The 17,887-nt window shown below is 34.5% G+C and overlaps 2 protein-coding genes across 3 annotated transcripts; one reads left to right on the top strand and one right to left on the bottom strand.

Moving 5' to 3' along the window:
* Nucleotides 1-4,324: 4,324 nt before the first annotated feature.
* LOC123679885 (origin recognition complex subunit 4) lies at nt 4,325-16,270 on the top strand. Of its 2 annotated transcripts, XM_045617444.1 has the most exons (6): nt 4,331-4,468; nt 4,585-4,820; nt 4,874-5,219; nt 5,276-5,589; nt 5,643-5,930; nt 16,012-16,270. In XM_045617444.1, the coding sequence occupies exons 2-6, from the start codon at nt 4,635-4,637 to the stop codon at nt 16,174-16,176; spliced, it is 1,299 nt and encodes a 432-aa protein (XP_045473400.1). In that variant the 5' UTR covers nt 4,331-4,468; nt 4,585-4,634; the 3' UTR covers nt 16,177-16,270. The 2 variants fall into 2 exon arrangements, with proteins under 2 accessions (XP_045473392.1, XP_045473400.1); XM_045617436.1 differs by having other exon boundaries at nt 4,325-4,820.
* Nucleotides 10,255-14,738, bottom strand: LOC123679898 (kynurenine aminotransferase-like). Its single transcript, XM_045617456.1, has one exon. It carries the CDS (start codon nt 12,722-12,724, stop codon nt 11,444-11,446), a length of 1,281 nt encoding a protein of 426 aa, XP_045473412.1. The 5' UTR covers nt 12,725-14,738; the 3' UTR covers nt 10,255-11,443.
* Nucleotides 16,271-17,887: the final 1,617 nt, after the last annotated feature.

Raw genomic sequence — 17,887 nt, 5'->3', positions numbered from 1 at the left:
TTTGTTTCACGACTTTGCACGATCATACTCGGTTACACGTCGCTTTTGATTGGACAGTATCGGGTTTTAATTAATGTATCCAATCAAAATCAACGGAAATGACAAGTATGACATTGCGGCGCCGCCACGAACTAAAACTAATATTTTCAATTTGGTCGAATGTCATTGGATTCAAAATTTGACGAGTGCATTCACCATGTTTTTAGACATCTTAATTAATACCAATTTATCCAAATTTGATATTAGGTCTATGATTGATAATGCTCGTTTGTGAGCATCAATATATTCTGTGGACTGGACAACTAAATGCATAGGGATTCATCATACAGTGGAATATCAGGTCGGTTCTATCAAATATTGACAATCTAAAATCACTAATTGAGGAGTACTCACCAAGTGTTGTTTTATTGTCGGAAACCTGGCTTAATGAATTTTGGAATTTCAAAGTTCCAGGATTTCATATTTATAAGCAGGATAGAGTCTCTCGAGCTGGGGGTATTGCCTCACTGATAAAGACAAATATTTCCTTTACGGTCATCAACCTGGATTCTGTTGAAGCTCCTGATATGGTTCAGTTCCATGGAATCAATTTAACTTCTATGAACCTTACCATAATTAATATTTATTCCCCTCCACATGTTACCTTGCCAACATCATTCTGGAACATGTTACTTAGCAAAATCTCGCAACCATTCCTTATCTGTGGGGATTTAAACGCTCAAAATCCTAGTTGGGGTTCAGGTATGCTAAACCTTAACGGTAAAATTGTCGCAGAATTCCTTCTATTCAACGATATATGTCTTTTAAACGATGGCTCCCCAACCAGGGTCACTGCTCCTGGCAAAAACTTGAGTGCTCCTGATCTAGCTTTAAGTTCTAGCGACCTCAGAATTAATTCCAAATGGAGGGTGATTTCTGACCCTGGAAATAGTGATCATCTCCCAATATTAATATCGCTAAATCCCTTTCAACATTCCTTACCCACCTCTCGTATTCGGTTCTCTACACGGGAATACAACCTCTCTCAGGCTGACTGGTGTAAATATCAGGAAACCATTGCCAATGGGATCCAATCCCGAACACCCAATACCCTTAAAGAATTTTGCGATCTCATTAAAGAGGCTGCCGATTCATCCATTCCAAAGAAAAAACCTCCTAAGCCAACTACTTATAGGAAGTCTTGGTGGAATGTTGAGCTTTCTGAGGCTGTTAAAAAAAGGTCTGAAGCGTTCAAAATGTACCTGCGAAATCCTACTACCGAACAATACCTTAATGCTAAGAATATCCAAGCAGCAGTTAAAAATAAAATTCGGAATGCTAAGCGTGAATCCTTCAGGACTTTTTGTGAGAATTTATCTACTCGCAACGGTGCGAAGTTGTGGTCAGATATAGCGAAATTCCAACATGGTTGCAAACCTCCAGCAACACGGGTCTCTTCGACTACCTGCGGTCAAAAAATAATTGATCGATTGTGCCCCACTCAGAATACATCGAATATTCAAACGAATATACCGGAAGTATACCGTCCTTTGCCTTTCCCGCCTATCACCCTGGATGAATTAATTATGTGCATTAATTCAAAAAAGGAATCTTGCCCAGGTAAGGATGGTATTTCTTATGGAATGTTGAAAAGTTTGCCAATTCAAGCCAAGGAGTTAATGACCCAGATCTTCAATAATTTGTTTGAGAACCCATATATCCCATTGTCTCTGAAGGACACGGTTGTTGTGCCCATCTGTAAGCCAAATAAATCTCCAGATGATCCTCTCAGCTATCGCCCCATTGCTTTAACATCTTGCATCTTAAAAATATTAGAATATCTACTGGCCACCAGATTAGAGAGGATTTATCAGCAATCAACTGACAATCGAGAACTTCAGTTTGGTTTCCGTAAGGGGAAGTCAGTGAATGACGCTTTGGCATATTTGGTTGCTTCAATGTATTCAGCATTCTCAAGGAATGAGGTAGTTATTATCGTGTTCTTGGACATCAAGCAAGCTTATGACTCTGTGCGCTTTGACCTTCTCGAGAACACTCTCAGGTCCATGAAAGTCCCTTTGCCTATTATACAGCTGTTGAGATCTCTGACGGTACATACAAATATTTTCCTCGTTGACCCATCCTTAGGAAAACTTATTGGGCCCAAACAGTCGAATATAGGCTTGTTGCAGGGTTCTCCAAAGAATCCTATACTGTTTAATTGTTTTGTTGGTGACTTACAGAATTGCATAGATATCCCTGGTGTTACTGTGTTGAAGTACGCAGATGACAGCACGATTATCTCAACTGGAGCTTCCTTCAAAGTAGCATTTGAAAAGATGACCAAAGCATTGAAGTGTGTTGAAAGATGGGCAAACACTAAATCGCTCCAATTATCGCCTGAAAAATCCTCAGCACTCTGCTGTAATAGATCAAACGCCATTTCAAATATTCCATCATTGAATATGTTCCAACAGAGTATCCCTTGGACCAAAACCGTGAAATATCTGGGTGTCACTATCCATCAGTCCCTCGATTGGTCTCAGCATATCCACAACATGTGTTCTAAATCACTACAGGGTATTAATGTAATGAGGGCTCTGTGCAGGACATGGTGGGGTAGCCACCCATCGACCCAGCTACTTTTATATAAAGCCACTGTTCGCCCTTTCCTTGACTATGGTGCCATATTTTATGGGAAATGTCAGAAAGCCCTTCTCAATAAACTGGACCGGGTCCAATATTCAGCTTTGCGCACAGCAATGGGATACATGAAGTCTACCCCCATTCCCGTTATTATGATGGAGTCTAATGAACTCCCCCTCAAATATCGTAGACTCTACCTGGCAACCAAATTCGTCACAAAGTTGCATCGAATCTCTAACGATCCTGTCCTTAATAAAATCCTCTCCCTTAAAAATTGGACTTCTGCTGGCAATCCTCCACCCATAATAGAGTCATTCTCTCTAATTAATAATTCAGAAAGTTTCTACTCCTCGTACCAGCTTCCCTGCTTTTCTCATGATTTAACTGTCCATTCATCTTTCATACCATATATTAACTTTGACCTTTCAAAGGATTCTCCCGATAACTCATTGCCTTTTACTACTCGTTGCTCTAAAGATTTCCCTGACCATATAATGGTGTTCACGGATGCTTCCAAATCTCCTACTCTCACAGGCATAGGTATATATAGCCCTGTGGGTATCTCCATGTCTCAGAAAATACCTGACCATTTTTCTATATGTTCTGCAGAATTAATTGCCATTTTGGAAGCAACAAGAGAAATCAAACGAAAAAACCTGAAAAGATGTCTGATTATCTCAGATTCAATGAGTGCCCTTGAAAAAATATCGAAATGGAGGAATTCAGCTAAAAACGACCATATCACTCTCGCAATTAGAGCAAACCTGTTATATCTGAGTGACCATGGTTTCTCTATAAAACTTATATGGATCCCAAGTCACACTAATATACAAGGTAATGACATGGCTGATAATCTTGCAAAACAAGGTTCTGAGGAATCAGTTATCAAGAGGGCAGATATTAGTGACTTTTGGCCTAGATACAAGAGAATTGTTTGGGAAAGATGGAGAGAAGAGTGGAAGGTCAGTATCGGGAATCGTACCTTTTCAAAATATGTCCACATTGGTTCCTTTGGAGTCAAACCGTGGTTTAAGGGGATTGATCTTTCAAGGGGTAACATTGTGACAATGAACAGGTTAAGATCTGAGCATTGTTGCACTCCGTCTCATTTGATGAGGATTCATGTTGTTGATTCAGATCTGTGTGGTTGCGGAGAGAGGGGTGACATCCCTCACATATTCTTTAATTGTCGAGATAATATGATGAATTGCTCAAGGCTCTATGATGATCTCATAAATACTAGAAGAATAACGAACTTCCCTCTTAACATATATGACTTGATATTTTCTAATGATATTACAGTGTACATTTTGTTGTATAATTTTTTGTTGGCTTCAAAGATTAAGCTGTAAACTCCTCACAAATGTAACGTCTCAGTAATAGGGTAAATCCCAGTACATTTACCTCCTCCGAGAGTTTAACGGTTAGTCAGGCAGTATAAAATACCGTACGCAGACAGTGATTTGGAGACAGAAATGCAGCCCATTCCTTAGATAGAAGATTGAGGAGAAGAAGAAAATCCTGAATCCAAGTTATCTGAAGTCTGACAGTCCAAACAGAGTCCGGCAACCTAAGTTACTTTTGATGTGAGAAAAGAACCGAGAAGGTTATTTGTTCGATGTGCGAATGGCTGAGTCCTAGCACATAGTAAAGGATATAAGAAGAAGAAGAAGCATAGGGATTCTATGCATCTTAGGATCAACTAACCTCTGAAAATTCCGAAACGGTTATAAAAATTTGAATACAAAAACAATGTTTTTTATTCAAAGATATAAAAGGAGTTAAATGAATTAAATTATATACGCCAATACTTTTGATACCAAGAATTAATTTCAAGACAATTGTCTATATTATTATCATTTATTATTATCGAATTAAATAACAATGAATTAAAAAAACAGTTATCTCAGATTCAAATGTGAACATAAATTTATTCAGTTTCTGTTTTTGCTGTTGTAGTTGATAAATGCTAAAAAACCTTAGAAGTTTTGAAAAAAATTGTTCAAAAAATGAAGGAAAATACACCTATATATCAAATAAGGAAGTGCCTTTTCGAAAAACTTCAAAATATCTCATATTTTAAGGGGCAATTACAAGAAAGAGAAAAAATACTCAAACTGATTCAAAGTACTGTAGAATATGGAGAATCTAACTCTGCACTTATTATAGGATCTAGGGCTTCAGGAAAGACAACTGTATAAGAATATTATAAATAAAAATAATATGATTTTAAAATTTCCGATTTCAGCTTGTGAATGATATTATCAGGGAAGTTACATTGTTAAAAACTTTTGAAGACAATGCTCTTCTAGTGAGATTACATGGATTTGTACATACAAATGATAATTTGGCTCTGAAAGCTATCACCCGACAGATGAATTTGTTGAATGTTGTTGAAGGAAAAGTTTTTGGAAGTTTTGCAGAGAATTTGGCTTTTCTTCTTGATAGCCTGAAATCTGGAAATAAAGAAACTTCAAAAAGTATCATATTCATTTTGGAAGAGTTTGATTCTTTTTGTAAACATCATAATCAAACCCTTCTTTATAATTTGTTTGATATTTCTCAGTCAGCCCAAACTGCAATATGTGTCCTAGGTGAATAAAATATAACTTATTTCTATATAGTAAAGCTCAAACATTTTATTTTGCAGGATTAACATGTCGTTTAGATGTTGTTGAACTTCTAGAGAAACGGGTTAAATCTCGTTTTTCACATCGACAGTTATTTTTATTTTCTGATACCTATGCTGATGAGAAAGGCATGTTCATTGTAATGATGGACAATATTAAGAGTTTATTGATCCTCAAGCGATCTGATTCAGATGCAATAGATAATATACCAGCATCTTATATTTCAAAGTGGAATAAACAAGTACAACATTTGCTCGAAAATAAATCTTTCAAAAGTATTCTTCAGAGGTTTATGGACATTGATATCAGTAAAAACAGATTGAAAATCATTTTGGTATGGAGTGAATTTGTGTTAATACATTCTAATGTTAACAATAATATTTACAGATTCCAATCATTTCTAGTTTGAGAGATGACAATGATACAATCACAGTTGAAAGTTTTCAAGAGCAACTAAATAAATTTGAGCAAGACGGTACTATACAGGCTATACATGATCTTAGTGTCTTAGAATTATGTCTTATTATAGCTATGAAACATCATACAGATATATTCAATAAACAACCAATGAATTTTGAAATGGTTTTAACAAGATACACAAAGTTTGCCAATGCTAATTCTTCTGTTCAAAGTGTTCAGAGACCAGTTGTTATGAAAGCTTTTGAGCATCTGCAGGTGAGGTAGAAAAATATTTCTTACAATATATATTTCTAATATCTGGTAATCGATTTGTATTGTCGGTCATCTATTCAACTAGTGAAAAGTTATTCACATTGTTTCATATATTCTGAGACAAAAATTTGTTATATGAGAAGATTGATATATAATGGGTTTCCCAAGTTATTGTATACAGGCAATATCTAGCTTGTTTGACAAGATAATGAAAAAATAAAAAAAATTCTTTGAATAACAATGATGTATAAAAAAGGTTCTTACATTTGACAGCCCTGTGGTAGCTACCCCTCACTTTTGTGTGTCATTCTATTTGGAATACAAGGATAGCACATACTTGTTTTTTTTTATTAATAACAACAAAAACATTAACATTTTGTGGAGTATGAATTGCAACCAAAATACCTACTATGCAATTCAAAGAATGAAGAAACCTTTAAAGCCAATCTTTGGTTATAAAAAACATATATAATTACCTCGTTGACTTCATGAATGCCAAACAAATATTGTGCCACAACCAATTTGGATTTTGGAAGGGAACATCAAAAGCCGAGGCAATCCATTTTTTGACCAAATATATTCAAGAATGTTTTAAAAATAGAAATCAGTGCCTGGGAATATTCACCGATTTATAAGCAGCATTTGATTACTCGATATTGCTTGAGAAGCTGGAGAGATATGGTATAGTATAGTACAGTACAGTACAGTACAGTACAGTACAGTACAGTACAGTACAGTACAGTACAGTACAGTACAGTACAGTACAGTACAGTACAGTACAGTACAGTACAGTACAGTACAGTACAGTACAGTACAGTACAGTACAGTACAGTACAGTACAGTACAGTACAGTACAGTACAGTACAGTACAGTACAGTACAGTACAGTACAGTACAGTACAGTACAGTACAGTACAGTACAGTACAGTACAGTGCAGTATGCCTCAAAGTCTGTGAGGCTGTATATGCTATATCCAGATAGCAATGTTCTTAGTTTCCTCTTGAATGTTGTATATTGGAGGTTACGCATCTGCACTTGCAGTAGGTTATAGAGTTGCACTCTAATATTATGGGTTTTCCTCAGTCTCTGACTCTGCTGTATGATATCTTCTTTGTTTCTAGTGTTGTAATTGTGCTGCTCTGAATGTTTCAAATACGTGTTTAGATTTTTTCTTATATGTGTTACTCTCTTGAATATAAATACTGCATGCAGGGTCATTATTCTGGATTCAATGGATAAGTTTCTGCAGCTAGTATTCCATGGAACTCGATAGATACGTCTGAGGTCTGCTTTCTGCATTCTGAATATTTTATCCAAGTGAACCGTTACTTCATCACTCGAGCTGATTATACCATAAGTCATTCGTGAGTGAAATAGGGAGTAGTAGGCAGTCACAGCTGTGTTTGTATTGGTGATCTCGGCAATCTTCTTAATAGCATATGTTGCTCCGGTCAGTTTGGTATTGAGATTATCTATGTGCACTCTCCAACTTAATTGAGTACTTCCAGGAAGTTTACTGAACTCGCTTCTGAAGTGTGACTCTCCTGTTTGACACTAAAGACCAATGATGTTGTTTTGTCAGTGTTCAGAAATAATTCATTTGTATTGAACCACATTTTGGCTTGAACCATAATGTCTTCATAAGTTCATTGTACGGTTGTGATATCTTCAATCTCAACTGCAAACATGCAGGGAACAACTCTTCTTGGTAATATGCTGGTTGAAACAACAACAATCTGAGTTATGTTGGGTGGCATGTCATTAATATACACAAGGAATGGTGGAGGTCCCAGTCTCGAACTTTGTACAACTCCCCTTGTGTTATTTTGTGAGCTTCACTTCTATTGTTATCCAATACAACTATCTGTTGTTGGTCAGATAGGTATGATCTGAAAAGGTCATAAACACCACGTATACCATATCTCTTCAGCTTCTCAAGCAATATCGAGTGATTTAAACAATCAAATGCTGCTGATAAATCGGTGAATATTCCCAGGCACTGATTCTTATTTTTAAATCATTCTTGAATATGTTTGGTCAAAAAATGGATTGCCTCTGCTGTTGATGTTCCCTTCCGAAATCCAAATTGGTTGTGGCACAGTATTTGTTTGGCATTCATGAAGTCAACGAGGTAATTATATATGTTTTTTATAACCAAAAATTGGCTTTAAAGGTTTCTTCGTTATTTGAACTGCATACTTGGTATTTTGGTTGCAATTCATACTCCACAAAATGTTAATGTTTTTGTTGTTATTAATAAAAAAAACAAGTATGTGCTATCCTTGTATTCCAAATAAAATGACACGCAATTTCCACTGACAACATACAGGGGGGGGGTGCCATTTGAAAATGAAAAGTGAGGGCTAGCTACCACAGGGCTGTCAAATGTGAGAACCTTTTTTATACATCATTGTTATTCAAAGAAATTTTTTTATGTTTTCATTATCTTGTCGAACAAGCTAGGTATTGCATATATACGATAACTTGGGACACCCGGTATTTTGTCTTTATATTTTAGCAAAGAAATTGCATGTAAAAAATTATTCAAATCAAGCAATACGGACAAAATAATATATTTTCCTCTTCAACCTATCTTAAGATTTCCAAGGACTTCAAAAGGGGGTAAGAGGGGTAATTTGTGTAGTTCAAATTAGTAACTTTTTCAAATGGAAAAATACTGCTTTCTGATTTTAGTATGTGTTATCTAAGGATAAAAAAAATTGAATGACCTACTCCTTGTAGTTTGGTAGTTTTGCCTTGGACTATACCTGCGGATAACTTTACACTGGGATCTTATTATTAATTATTAATTAAAACTTGATGATAAATGATTAAATAATTGATTAAAACTTTATTAATCCTGCATTTATCAATTAAAACTTCTCGGAGTTGTAGACAAATACTCTTTCTCCTTATTCATTTCATTTTTTAAAAATAACAATAAATAAATATCGAAATGGAAGAAATCTAGATCAAGAGTTAATCACATGGAAAATACGGATTATGCGGTTCTGATGACATCCAAAAAGAGCGAAACCTATATGCATTGCTACCTACTGACATCAAGTTTTTCCTGTGGTTATTTCTTGATCTAGACTTCTGCTAGTTTTTGTTTATTTATTTTCTGTCGTTTTCCATTTAGAAGACCCTGACTACTATAATGATTTTGACACCAATGCTGTTTCATAATAATGATAACAGAGGTGCTAAAGAGTTATCGACGCTTAGCGTTTATTATGCAAGAAGTGAGCAAGTCTATACAGGGTGATTCACCGCGATGGCCTATTAGACGTTTATGGAAAACTAATCATAATATTTTGCTGAAAATTTGCATGTTGGGGTTTGAGATCTTTCTCCCTAAATATTTTCAGATCTCTACAACTTCCGGTTATACCGGAAACATACTACTACTTCCTTATTTCAAATAGCACACCCAGAATACTCTCTTCTTAAACTCCTCAGAATCATAAAAATCAAAAGTTATGGTCTATCCAATATTCTAATCTCAACATGCTCATGGTTGAAAATGTTTGAATCAACTCTATATCTAGCTGACCTGGCAGACGTTGTCTTGCTATTATGAGAGAATATAAATATTATATACAGGGTGGCAATTTGAAGACGAAACAGACGAGATTACAGACGAAATAAAGTTTTTCGATAGAAATGCTCGGACAGGTCGATTTCTGTTTCGAGAGGGACAACTTAAGTTGTAGGTTACGGACGCATAGCGCTTCAACCCTTGCTACTACAACCCTCACCCCCAAATTTTGAATAGGGAAGATGGGGTGAGTGATACCTCATTTGAAAGGTATTTTTATACTGATTTCAGCACAGTTATTGTTTTTTCATTTTATGCATTAGTTCTCGAACTATTCTTAACTAAGTATTTGAAAATGAAGTGGTGTTTTCATGGCACTTGTAGTGTTTTGTGAAAAATCGACATTTTGAGCTTCAAAACAACCATGACTGTGGCTTCCTTCCTAACTAACTAACGCATGAATATTTCGAGAACTAATGCATAAAATGAAAAAACAATTACTGTGCTGAAATCAGTATAAAAATACCTTTAAATTGAGGTATCACTCACCCCATCTTCCCTATTCAAAAATTGGGGGTGGGGGTTGTAGCAGCAAGGGTTGAAGCGCTATGCGTCCGTAACCTACATCTTAAGTTGTCCCCCTCGAAACAGAAATCGACCTGTCCGAGCATTTCTATCGAAAAACTTTATTTCGTCTGTAATCTCGTCTGTTTCGTTTTCAAATGGCCACCCTGTATATATATATATTTATAATATAAATATTTAATAATTTTAAGTGGAATGAGAGATAAAAAGAAGGCATTTTCCACTCAAAATTCTAACCCCAACATATTAATGGTTGAGAAATTCCGAAATTAACTGTCTATGTAGCTGACCCGATAGACCTTTTCTTGATTTTTTTTAGGAATATTTTTGGAATTTTCCTTCTTTAATTTTATTCTAGAAAGGATTAGAAGATTTAAAAAAATGAATAAAATCGGTTAAGCGGTTTTTACGTGATGCTATGACATGAAAAACAGGGCCCCATTTTTAAATATAGATTGAATGTCATTTAGTCCTCATAGCTAACGATTTTGGCAATCAAACATGATTTTGTGGGAAAAGATGCTTTTAAGAACATCAATAAACCATTATCTCGGGTGAAATATATCGAAGTTGATCCTTGCATAGCAGAAGAAACATTGAAATTGATTTTACGACTTCAAAGTACCTAGTTATTTTTGCCCATGAGCATCTTAAATGGTCGTAGCTATACAAATGAAATATAGGAACCAACCAACCAATGCTAGGTTCTTTAATTTTCCAATTTTTTTTTAAATTCAACATACATATAATATTAGAAAAATGGGTTTATGTCTGAGTTTAATTATAATGGCATAATATTTGATATTCGGAGGTTGCGGTTTCGTGTCTCAAGGAGGTACTTTTTCGGGAATTAAGAAATTGTCTGTTAGCTATCAAATATTATGCTAACATAAAATTAAAGTTGTCTAAAATATAGATATAGAAGAGTTTTCTTTGAAAAATTTGCAAATGATAGATTGAAGAAATATAAAATTCAATAAGTAATCTGATTATAAATAGAAAACTGAGCGTTACATTCAAAAAACGAAAGTCGAAAATCACTATGTATAGTGTAATAGCAGAATGTGAGGAAGCTTTCCAATGTCTCAATTTTCCGAAAAGTGGAAGACCTAGATGATAACTGAAGATATAGCAAATCAGTTAATCGGAAGTGCCAAGAATAAAATTGGAAAGTCATTGAGAAAACTATCATGGCGTTACGGTGTTTCCAAGGAAGATATAATATTGAATGAGGAATAAATTATTGTGAAGACTGGTATTTCAGAACACCCTTATTTATTATTCATTCAAATTTTTACACGAAACTTTCATATATCTACATACATGGATATTTATATAAATTTAAGTCATATATGTATAAAGTGATTTCTTTCAACCTGCTAAACTTAACTTATTCTGTTAAATCTGTTTTTGATAATTTTTGTATAATATTTGCAAATTTCTGGAGAGTTTCAGATTTTTTGTAGAAACAGAATCGAACATAATTTTCACCTAAATTTTTATGCCCTTCACTATAGAAAGAAGTTATCGGAATAACAGCCAACCCGATATGTCTAATCATCCATTCAGCGAATTGAATATCTTTAGGTTTTCCAACTTTGCTTTTAAAATTAAATTTTGAAGCTAAAGATGACCAATTTGCAACAATGAAAAAACCTCCTTCTGGCAGTATAGGATTCATACCTGCTTCTTTTAATATTTTCATCATAAAATCTCTTTTTGGCTCTAGATTTTTAGTTAAAGAAGTTAATATGCATTTGTCTTTATGCGTTTCAATTTCCTTTTTATATAGCATAGCAAAAGCTTCTTGTATTGGTATGTTATTGGTGTGAACAATATTTTGGTGAGTAATTTGTAGTTTTTTTACCAATTCTTCGGATGAATATGCTACTCCCAACTCCCATCCAGTAACACCAAATGTTTTTCCAGGACATATCATGGTAACTGTTCTCTCCCACATACTTGGTAAAGTCGATATTCTAATATGTTCATGGGGAGGGTATACAAAAAACTCATAAACTTCATCTGCTAGACAGACAACATTCCACTTCTTACATAAGTCTGCTATAGCCGAAATTTCTTTATGAGTGAATACCTTTCCTAAAGGATTGTTTGGAGTGTTTAAAATAAACAGTTTAGTGTTTTTATTGAAAGCACTTTGCAATTCCTCATTGTCTAAACTCCAATACGAAGTACAAACATTTTCCTTTTCTGCATAATTTCTGCAAAGTCTGAGTGGGACAAATCTACATTTTCCACCTGCAAGGCTAACAAGGGTTTCGTAAAAGTCAAAATAGGGTTCAATTATTATAACTTCGTCATTTTTTTCTACAAAGGTCATAATAATGACGTGAAGACTTTGACAACCAGTTGACATTGTTATGAGTTCTTTCTCAGGATATATTTTGCGTTTGAGTAGTTTGCTATATAATTCTGCCAATACTTCCAGAAGCTTGGTTTGTCCAAGAGGGTTATAATTTTGCTGGATTTCAGGCTTTGCTACCATTTCTAGTGCACCTGTTACACGCTCCGAAGGTGAAAAATCTGGACAACCCATTGTTAAATCCAATGCATTATAAGTATTGATCATTTTGTGGAATTCGCTCCAAATATTCAATGAACATTCACGATACATTTTGGGTAGCTTGAATTTCTCTTCAATAGTAGTCATGATATGTTAAAAAAGTGAAAATGATTTACTCTATTCTCTAAATATTGTTTTATCCTGAAAAAATACAATCAGGAATATTGTAATCAGATAAGATAAATATCACATGAAAATATTTTCAGACTTTCCTACTCCTGTTTTCGTAGGTCTGCAAATAAATTTTCCGCCATCGATATTTTTGTTTGATTTTCAAGCTCTACTTGAATCTCAGTGTGGATAGTTCAACATTGAATACACAGTAAGAATTTGGAAAATTATTATTATCATTAAAAAATTGAAATTAATTAATGATATAATATAATCAATATGTAACCTAATATGTAATACTAGCATCTATAGAGAGTAGGTTTTACGGTAGCGGTTAATTCATGATTACGTATGCGAATCTTATATCGAAAAGAATGAAAGAGAACAAAAATTTTTTTTTCATGTGGAAGTCACCAATGTAAATATTTTATTTTTGGATTTACCCAGAATTTTTCAGAAATTCCAGGTACGTTTTTGTACAATTTCCCATATCTATCTCAATTTCGGATTGTAGTCCAGTAGACAGAGCAAAGAAGTGGGGTCTGCTGAAAAAAATTCCGAACTCAATGAAACTTCTACAGGCTGTTCGGGGGTGCTGTAGGATGACTCTGTCAAGTTATCCAACATGAGGATCTTGTGCTAACTTGAGCAGGGTGAAGAACCTCAGCATTTTTGGACTTTTTTCGGTTTTTGCTCATAACTTCTAACCTACGACTTACGAGTAAGTAGTTTTCGACCGAAACGTTCATGTTCAAAGTTGTAGACCATTAAATTCCCTACAATTTTGTATATTTAAACTTTTTTCTTAACCTAATATCAACCGAGATACAGCCGATCAAAATTAGTGGGATTTTCTATTTTGGCAAAAATCTGAAAAAAAAAACGAAGGCCTTTACCAGAGGTATTGCTCTCTTCTAAAATATGCATGTTTAATATATTCATGTTTTATGAAATACATAATTTTGCCTAAGGTCAGTACCTAAATAATTGCACCAATTGCACCGTTCGAATAATTATATTTTTACACTGGGATGATTGCAAATCCGTTCTAGGTTCTGGTATACTTTTTATCCTTACGCATTAGGCAATTTCGTAACCAAATTCAGCACAGTAATGATGTGTTCGATCATGTCTGTTCGAATTTTTCGTCTGCCGTTGACACGTTTTCTTAGAAGAAAATAAATCAGAACATAGCACACCAAGCAACCGATAATTCTCCAATTCTTCAGGATGGCCTTTACGCTTGTAGCAATTATTGTATACACGACTTCGCCATGGATTGTTGAATAAGGTTTCTGATCTGATGTTGCAGAATAAGTATAATAATAAGATTGGAATAGAATGAATAGATGACTGTGGTTTGCTGTAATGTGTTCATGCTTGGTTAAAAATTATTCGTTATTCTCCTGCACACTTTTAATATTATATGTTTCGCAGTTCTCATTTCGCGATGTTGAAGAGGAGGAAATATCTAAATTAATCCGAAAAATCGAAACTAGGGCAGTGAGTCATGACGGTTTCAATGTAAAAACAATTCAACTCTGTGTTCCATTCATTTTGCCCTATTTAACACATGTCGTTAATTACTGCATCAGGCATTCCGTTTTTCCTTCCTCGTGGAAGAGGGCATTGGTGATCCCACTTCCTAAAAACTCGGATCCGAATCCATTTGATGACTTACGCCCTATTAGTATACTCCCGGTACTCTCAAAAATTGTTGAGAAGGTCATGCAAAAACAATTACAGGAATATACAGAAATTAATAAGATCATTCCCTCCACACAGTATGGATTCAGACCTGGCCATGCTTGCTGCACAGCCTTGCTCAACATCACTGATGACATTTTTAAGTCTGTTGATCAAGGCAATTTGACTATTTTGACCCAGCTAGACTATAGTAGGGCTTTTGATTCGATCAATCATCAGCTTTTGATCGCTATTTTGCATTATGTGGGTCTCTCTCAGCCAGCGATAAATTTATTGGCTGATTATATCGGGTCTAGATCTCAGGCTGTCAGAATGGATGGCAATTTGTCTTCGTTTTTCGGTTTAGATAGTGGAGTTCCACAAGGGTCTATATTAGGACCACTTCTTTTTATCATTTATATTTCGTGTTTCACCTCTAAAGTTACCGAAACACATGTTTCGGTAACTTCTTTCTTTTATGCAGAGGATAGCCAACTCAAATTGTCGTTTGAGCCTTGCGAGTCATTACAGGCTGTAGTAGCCTCAAATTATGATCTGAATAATATCTACGAAATTTCAAAAAAACATTGTCTTCGTTTGAATGCGAGTAAAACGCACCATCTCAATACCAAAACACAGAACCGACATATTCACCAGATCGTACTCCTGTCAAGTACCCAATTGCATGAATAGCCTAGACTTTGAGTATAGAAACATTACACTTGATAAGTTTAAATTACACATTATGAATAATTTTCGGAACGACCCGCTTTATGCCTAGGCTAAAGACCGAATGGCTTTCCGGAAATGCTTGTGACTGTTTATTTTCGCTTTTTCCTTTCATCTGCTTGTTGAATTTTGAATCTGTGTGCTGTCTGAGATGGGATATTTCAAATTTTATCTCGATTATACGGCAGAGTTTGGATTGTATTATTGTTTTAGTGCTCATGGTAAAGAGTTTTGTTTTCTTTTGTAAGCTAGGTTTAGGAGGGTTAGATGGAAGAATAGACGCATGGATAGGGTTTAAGGTAGATTGTACGGTACTAGATAATATTCTCTACCTTATTTATGCGAGCTAAATCTCAATGTGCTTTCTAATTTTTTCTGAATAAAGACCTTTATTATTATTATTATTATTATTATATAGGTATTAAATAATAAATATCTATAGTGATAAAAGAAAATCTGAATTACCTTCTCTATCAAAGTGAACTTTGAAGAGTGAGCAATGTGTGAAGAACTTTGAAAAAGATGAAAATTCCATTTGCATCTATCGGATTATGATAATTGAAAATTATATATAGTTCTTCATTCAATTCTAGATTTTAAAAAAGTTGTAAACCGTTGTAATAATTAATTACTTCTGAAATTAACAAATTATATATTATAAATGATTTCTGTTGGAACACTTTTCAGGAATGTGATAGACGGGACGTCTTTTTTTGTAAATTGATATAACTTATAGATTAATGATTACCAAATATTTGAAAAAACATATTGCTGGAAAAAACTGATGAAATCTTTTTTTTAAGCCGAGTACGATATGACAGAATAATTCATTGAATTTTCTTTTTCAGAATTTAGAGCTTATATCTTTTGTCAGTGGCGGAGGAAGCAGGATACAGAAAGAATATCAATTATTTAAACTTGAGGCAACATCACAACAGATTGCTGAAGCTGTGAAATCATGTCCTGGTCTACCAACAGAGGTAGTTCAGTGGGCAAAAAGTTCTTTGATTTGATATTTTTTTCTGTAATAAAAAAAATTGAATAAAAAGTTTCAACAAAATATTCATTGGAGCCTTTCTTGAATAAAAATTTGATGAAAAAACTTAATTAGAACCCAATGTAAGTTTTTATTTCAATGATGAAAATTATGTTTTACCAAAGTAACGAAATAAAATAGAATAATAAGTATAAAATCAGGAAAGATTAATATAATAGACTGCGCCTGTGCGAAGGTTGATGTACGTCTTTTTTATTGACATCTTTACATTTTAGGAGGGGTGTTGGTAGGGTGTTTTGATCTTGAAAAGTAATAATGCCTTCTAGACCTTATCGAACGCCTGCTTTACATCTAAGAAGACACAGTTCAATATTTTCAATTTTCTAAGGCATTATTGTTATTGAACGATGCGGTGTGCTGGAAGAGTGGTTGAATTAGTTGAATGTCCTCCTCGCATTGGTAATATCTGGTATCCTTTCAGATCATTGAGTTAGAATATCTCTGTTTCAGATAGAGAACATTCAGGGCCGGCTGTACAGTCCAAGCTGAAGGCAGTTTGGCGAGGCGTTTTTAGTCAATTTCGAAGGTGCGCCCTCTCTGAGGCAAGCACAGAGTCATAACAACAGATTGAAGGTCGAGCCCAGTACAATTTTGAAAAATACGTTGTACATTCCAAGTTCAAGTCGGAGCTTAGGTCGAAAAAGCAAATTTCGACGACCGCTTGGACATGAAGTAAACATACATGTTTGTTTGATATTGAAGCACATTTGATGATTTAAGTTTAAGCTTAGTTCATATGGACTATATAATATGAAAACGTTATCTGCCAATTAATTGTAGGTTATGAGGGTCTGGAATATTAATAGTTCAATTGTCTATGATTTCAATACCAGTTTTGATCAAATAACATGTGTATATATACTCAGGGCCGGACCAGGAATTACGGACTCGGTGATAGGGAAAGTGTGACCCTGACGCATCCGCCATTTTGAGTCTCACAAAATGGGGAATAACATATTGTCTTTGCATTTCTTCATCCTATAAATAGCGGGTTGTGACTTCATCCCATTGTAGTTTTCTGATATGCATTTAAATTTATTAGGTTTAGTATTTATCTGCCATATCACCCATAATTTGATATCTACTGGAAACAAGGGGCAAAATAAATTGGAATAATATCGTCAGTGGCGTACTGGGAGTTCGGAGCGCAAGGCGAATCTGGGGCCCGCCTGATCAAGATCAAAGATTTTTCAGATACTTCAGAATAGGTTTGAATGCAAGGATAAAGTTATTTCATTTCAAGCATAATAATCGGAATGTAATATATTTAAAATTCAAAAATATAACATCATCAAGGATGAATTCATCAACCTCAATATGAAATACCTATATAAAAAATGATATAAATTATGAGAAGAATAAAATATAAAAATATATAAAATGAAAAATATATTCAAAAACTTGAACTATAACGAAGAAATAAAAAGAATGAAAAAATTAACTCTAAAACAAAACTTACAATAACAAAAACACTTTCTTGGGATGCTAAAAATAAAAAAAAAAAATTTTAGGTAATCCATAAAGGATCTTTTCTAACTCTAGATTTGGCAAATTTGACCATCATAGAAAATATACTCAATTTCTTTGAGTGAATCAGATGCGATGAACAATATTGCCAAAGCATCCGAATTTGTTTGAGACAAACTATTCCACTACTCGAGCTGCGC

The sequence above is a fragment of the Harmonia axyridis genome, chromosome 1, assembly GCF_914767665.1.
Source record: "Harmonia axyridis chromosome 1, icHarAxyr1.1, whole genome shotgun sequence".
Classification (NCBI taxonomy): domain Eukaryota; kingdom Metazoa; phylum Arthropoda; class Insecta; order Coleoptera; family Coccinellidae; genus Harmonia; species Harmonia axyridis.
This window is presented reverse-complemented; position numbering and strand designations above follow the sequence as displayed.

Bases quoted from the DNA above. Each gene is read 5' to 3' on its own strand.
- LOC123679885 (XM_045617436.1), top strand. From the start codon at position 4,635: ATGAAGGAAAATACACCTATATATCAAATAAGGAAGTGCCTTTTCGAA. The intron at 4,821-4,873 runs GTATAAGAATAT...TTCCGATTTCAG, and splicing joins GGGCTTCAGGAAAGACAACT to CTTGTGAATGATATTATCAG. The intron at 5,220-5,275 runs GTGAATAAAATA...TTTATTTTGCAG, and splicing joins AACTGCAATATGTGTCCTAG to GATTAACATGTCGTTTAGAT.
- LOC123679898 (XM_045617456.1), bottom strand. From the start codon at position 12,724: ATGACTACTATTGAAGAGAAATTCAAGCTACCCAAAATGTATCGTGAA.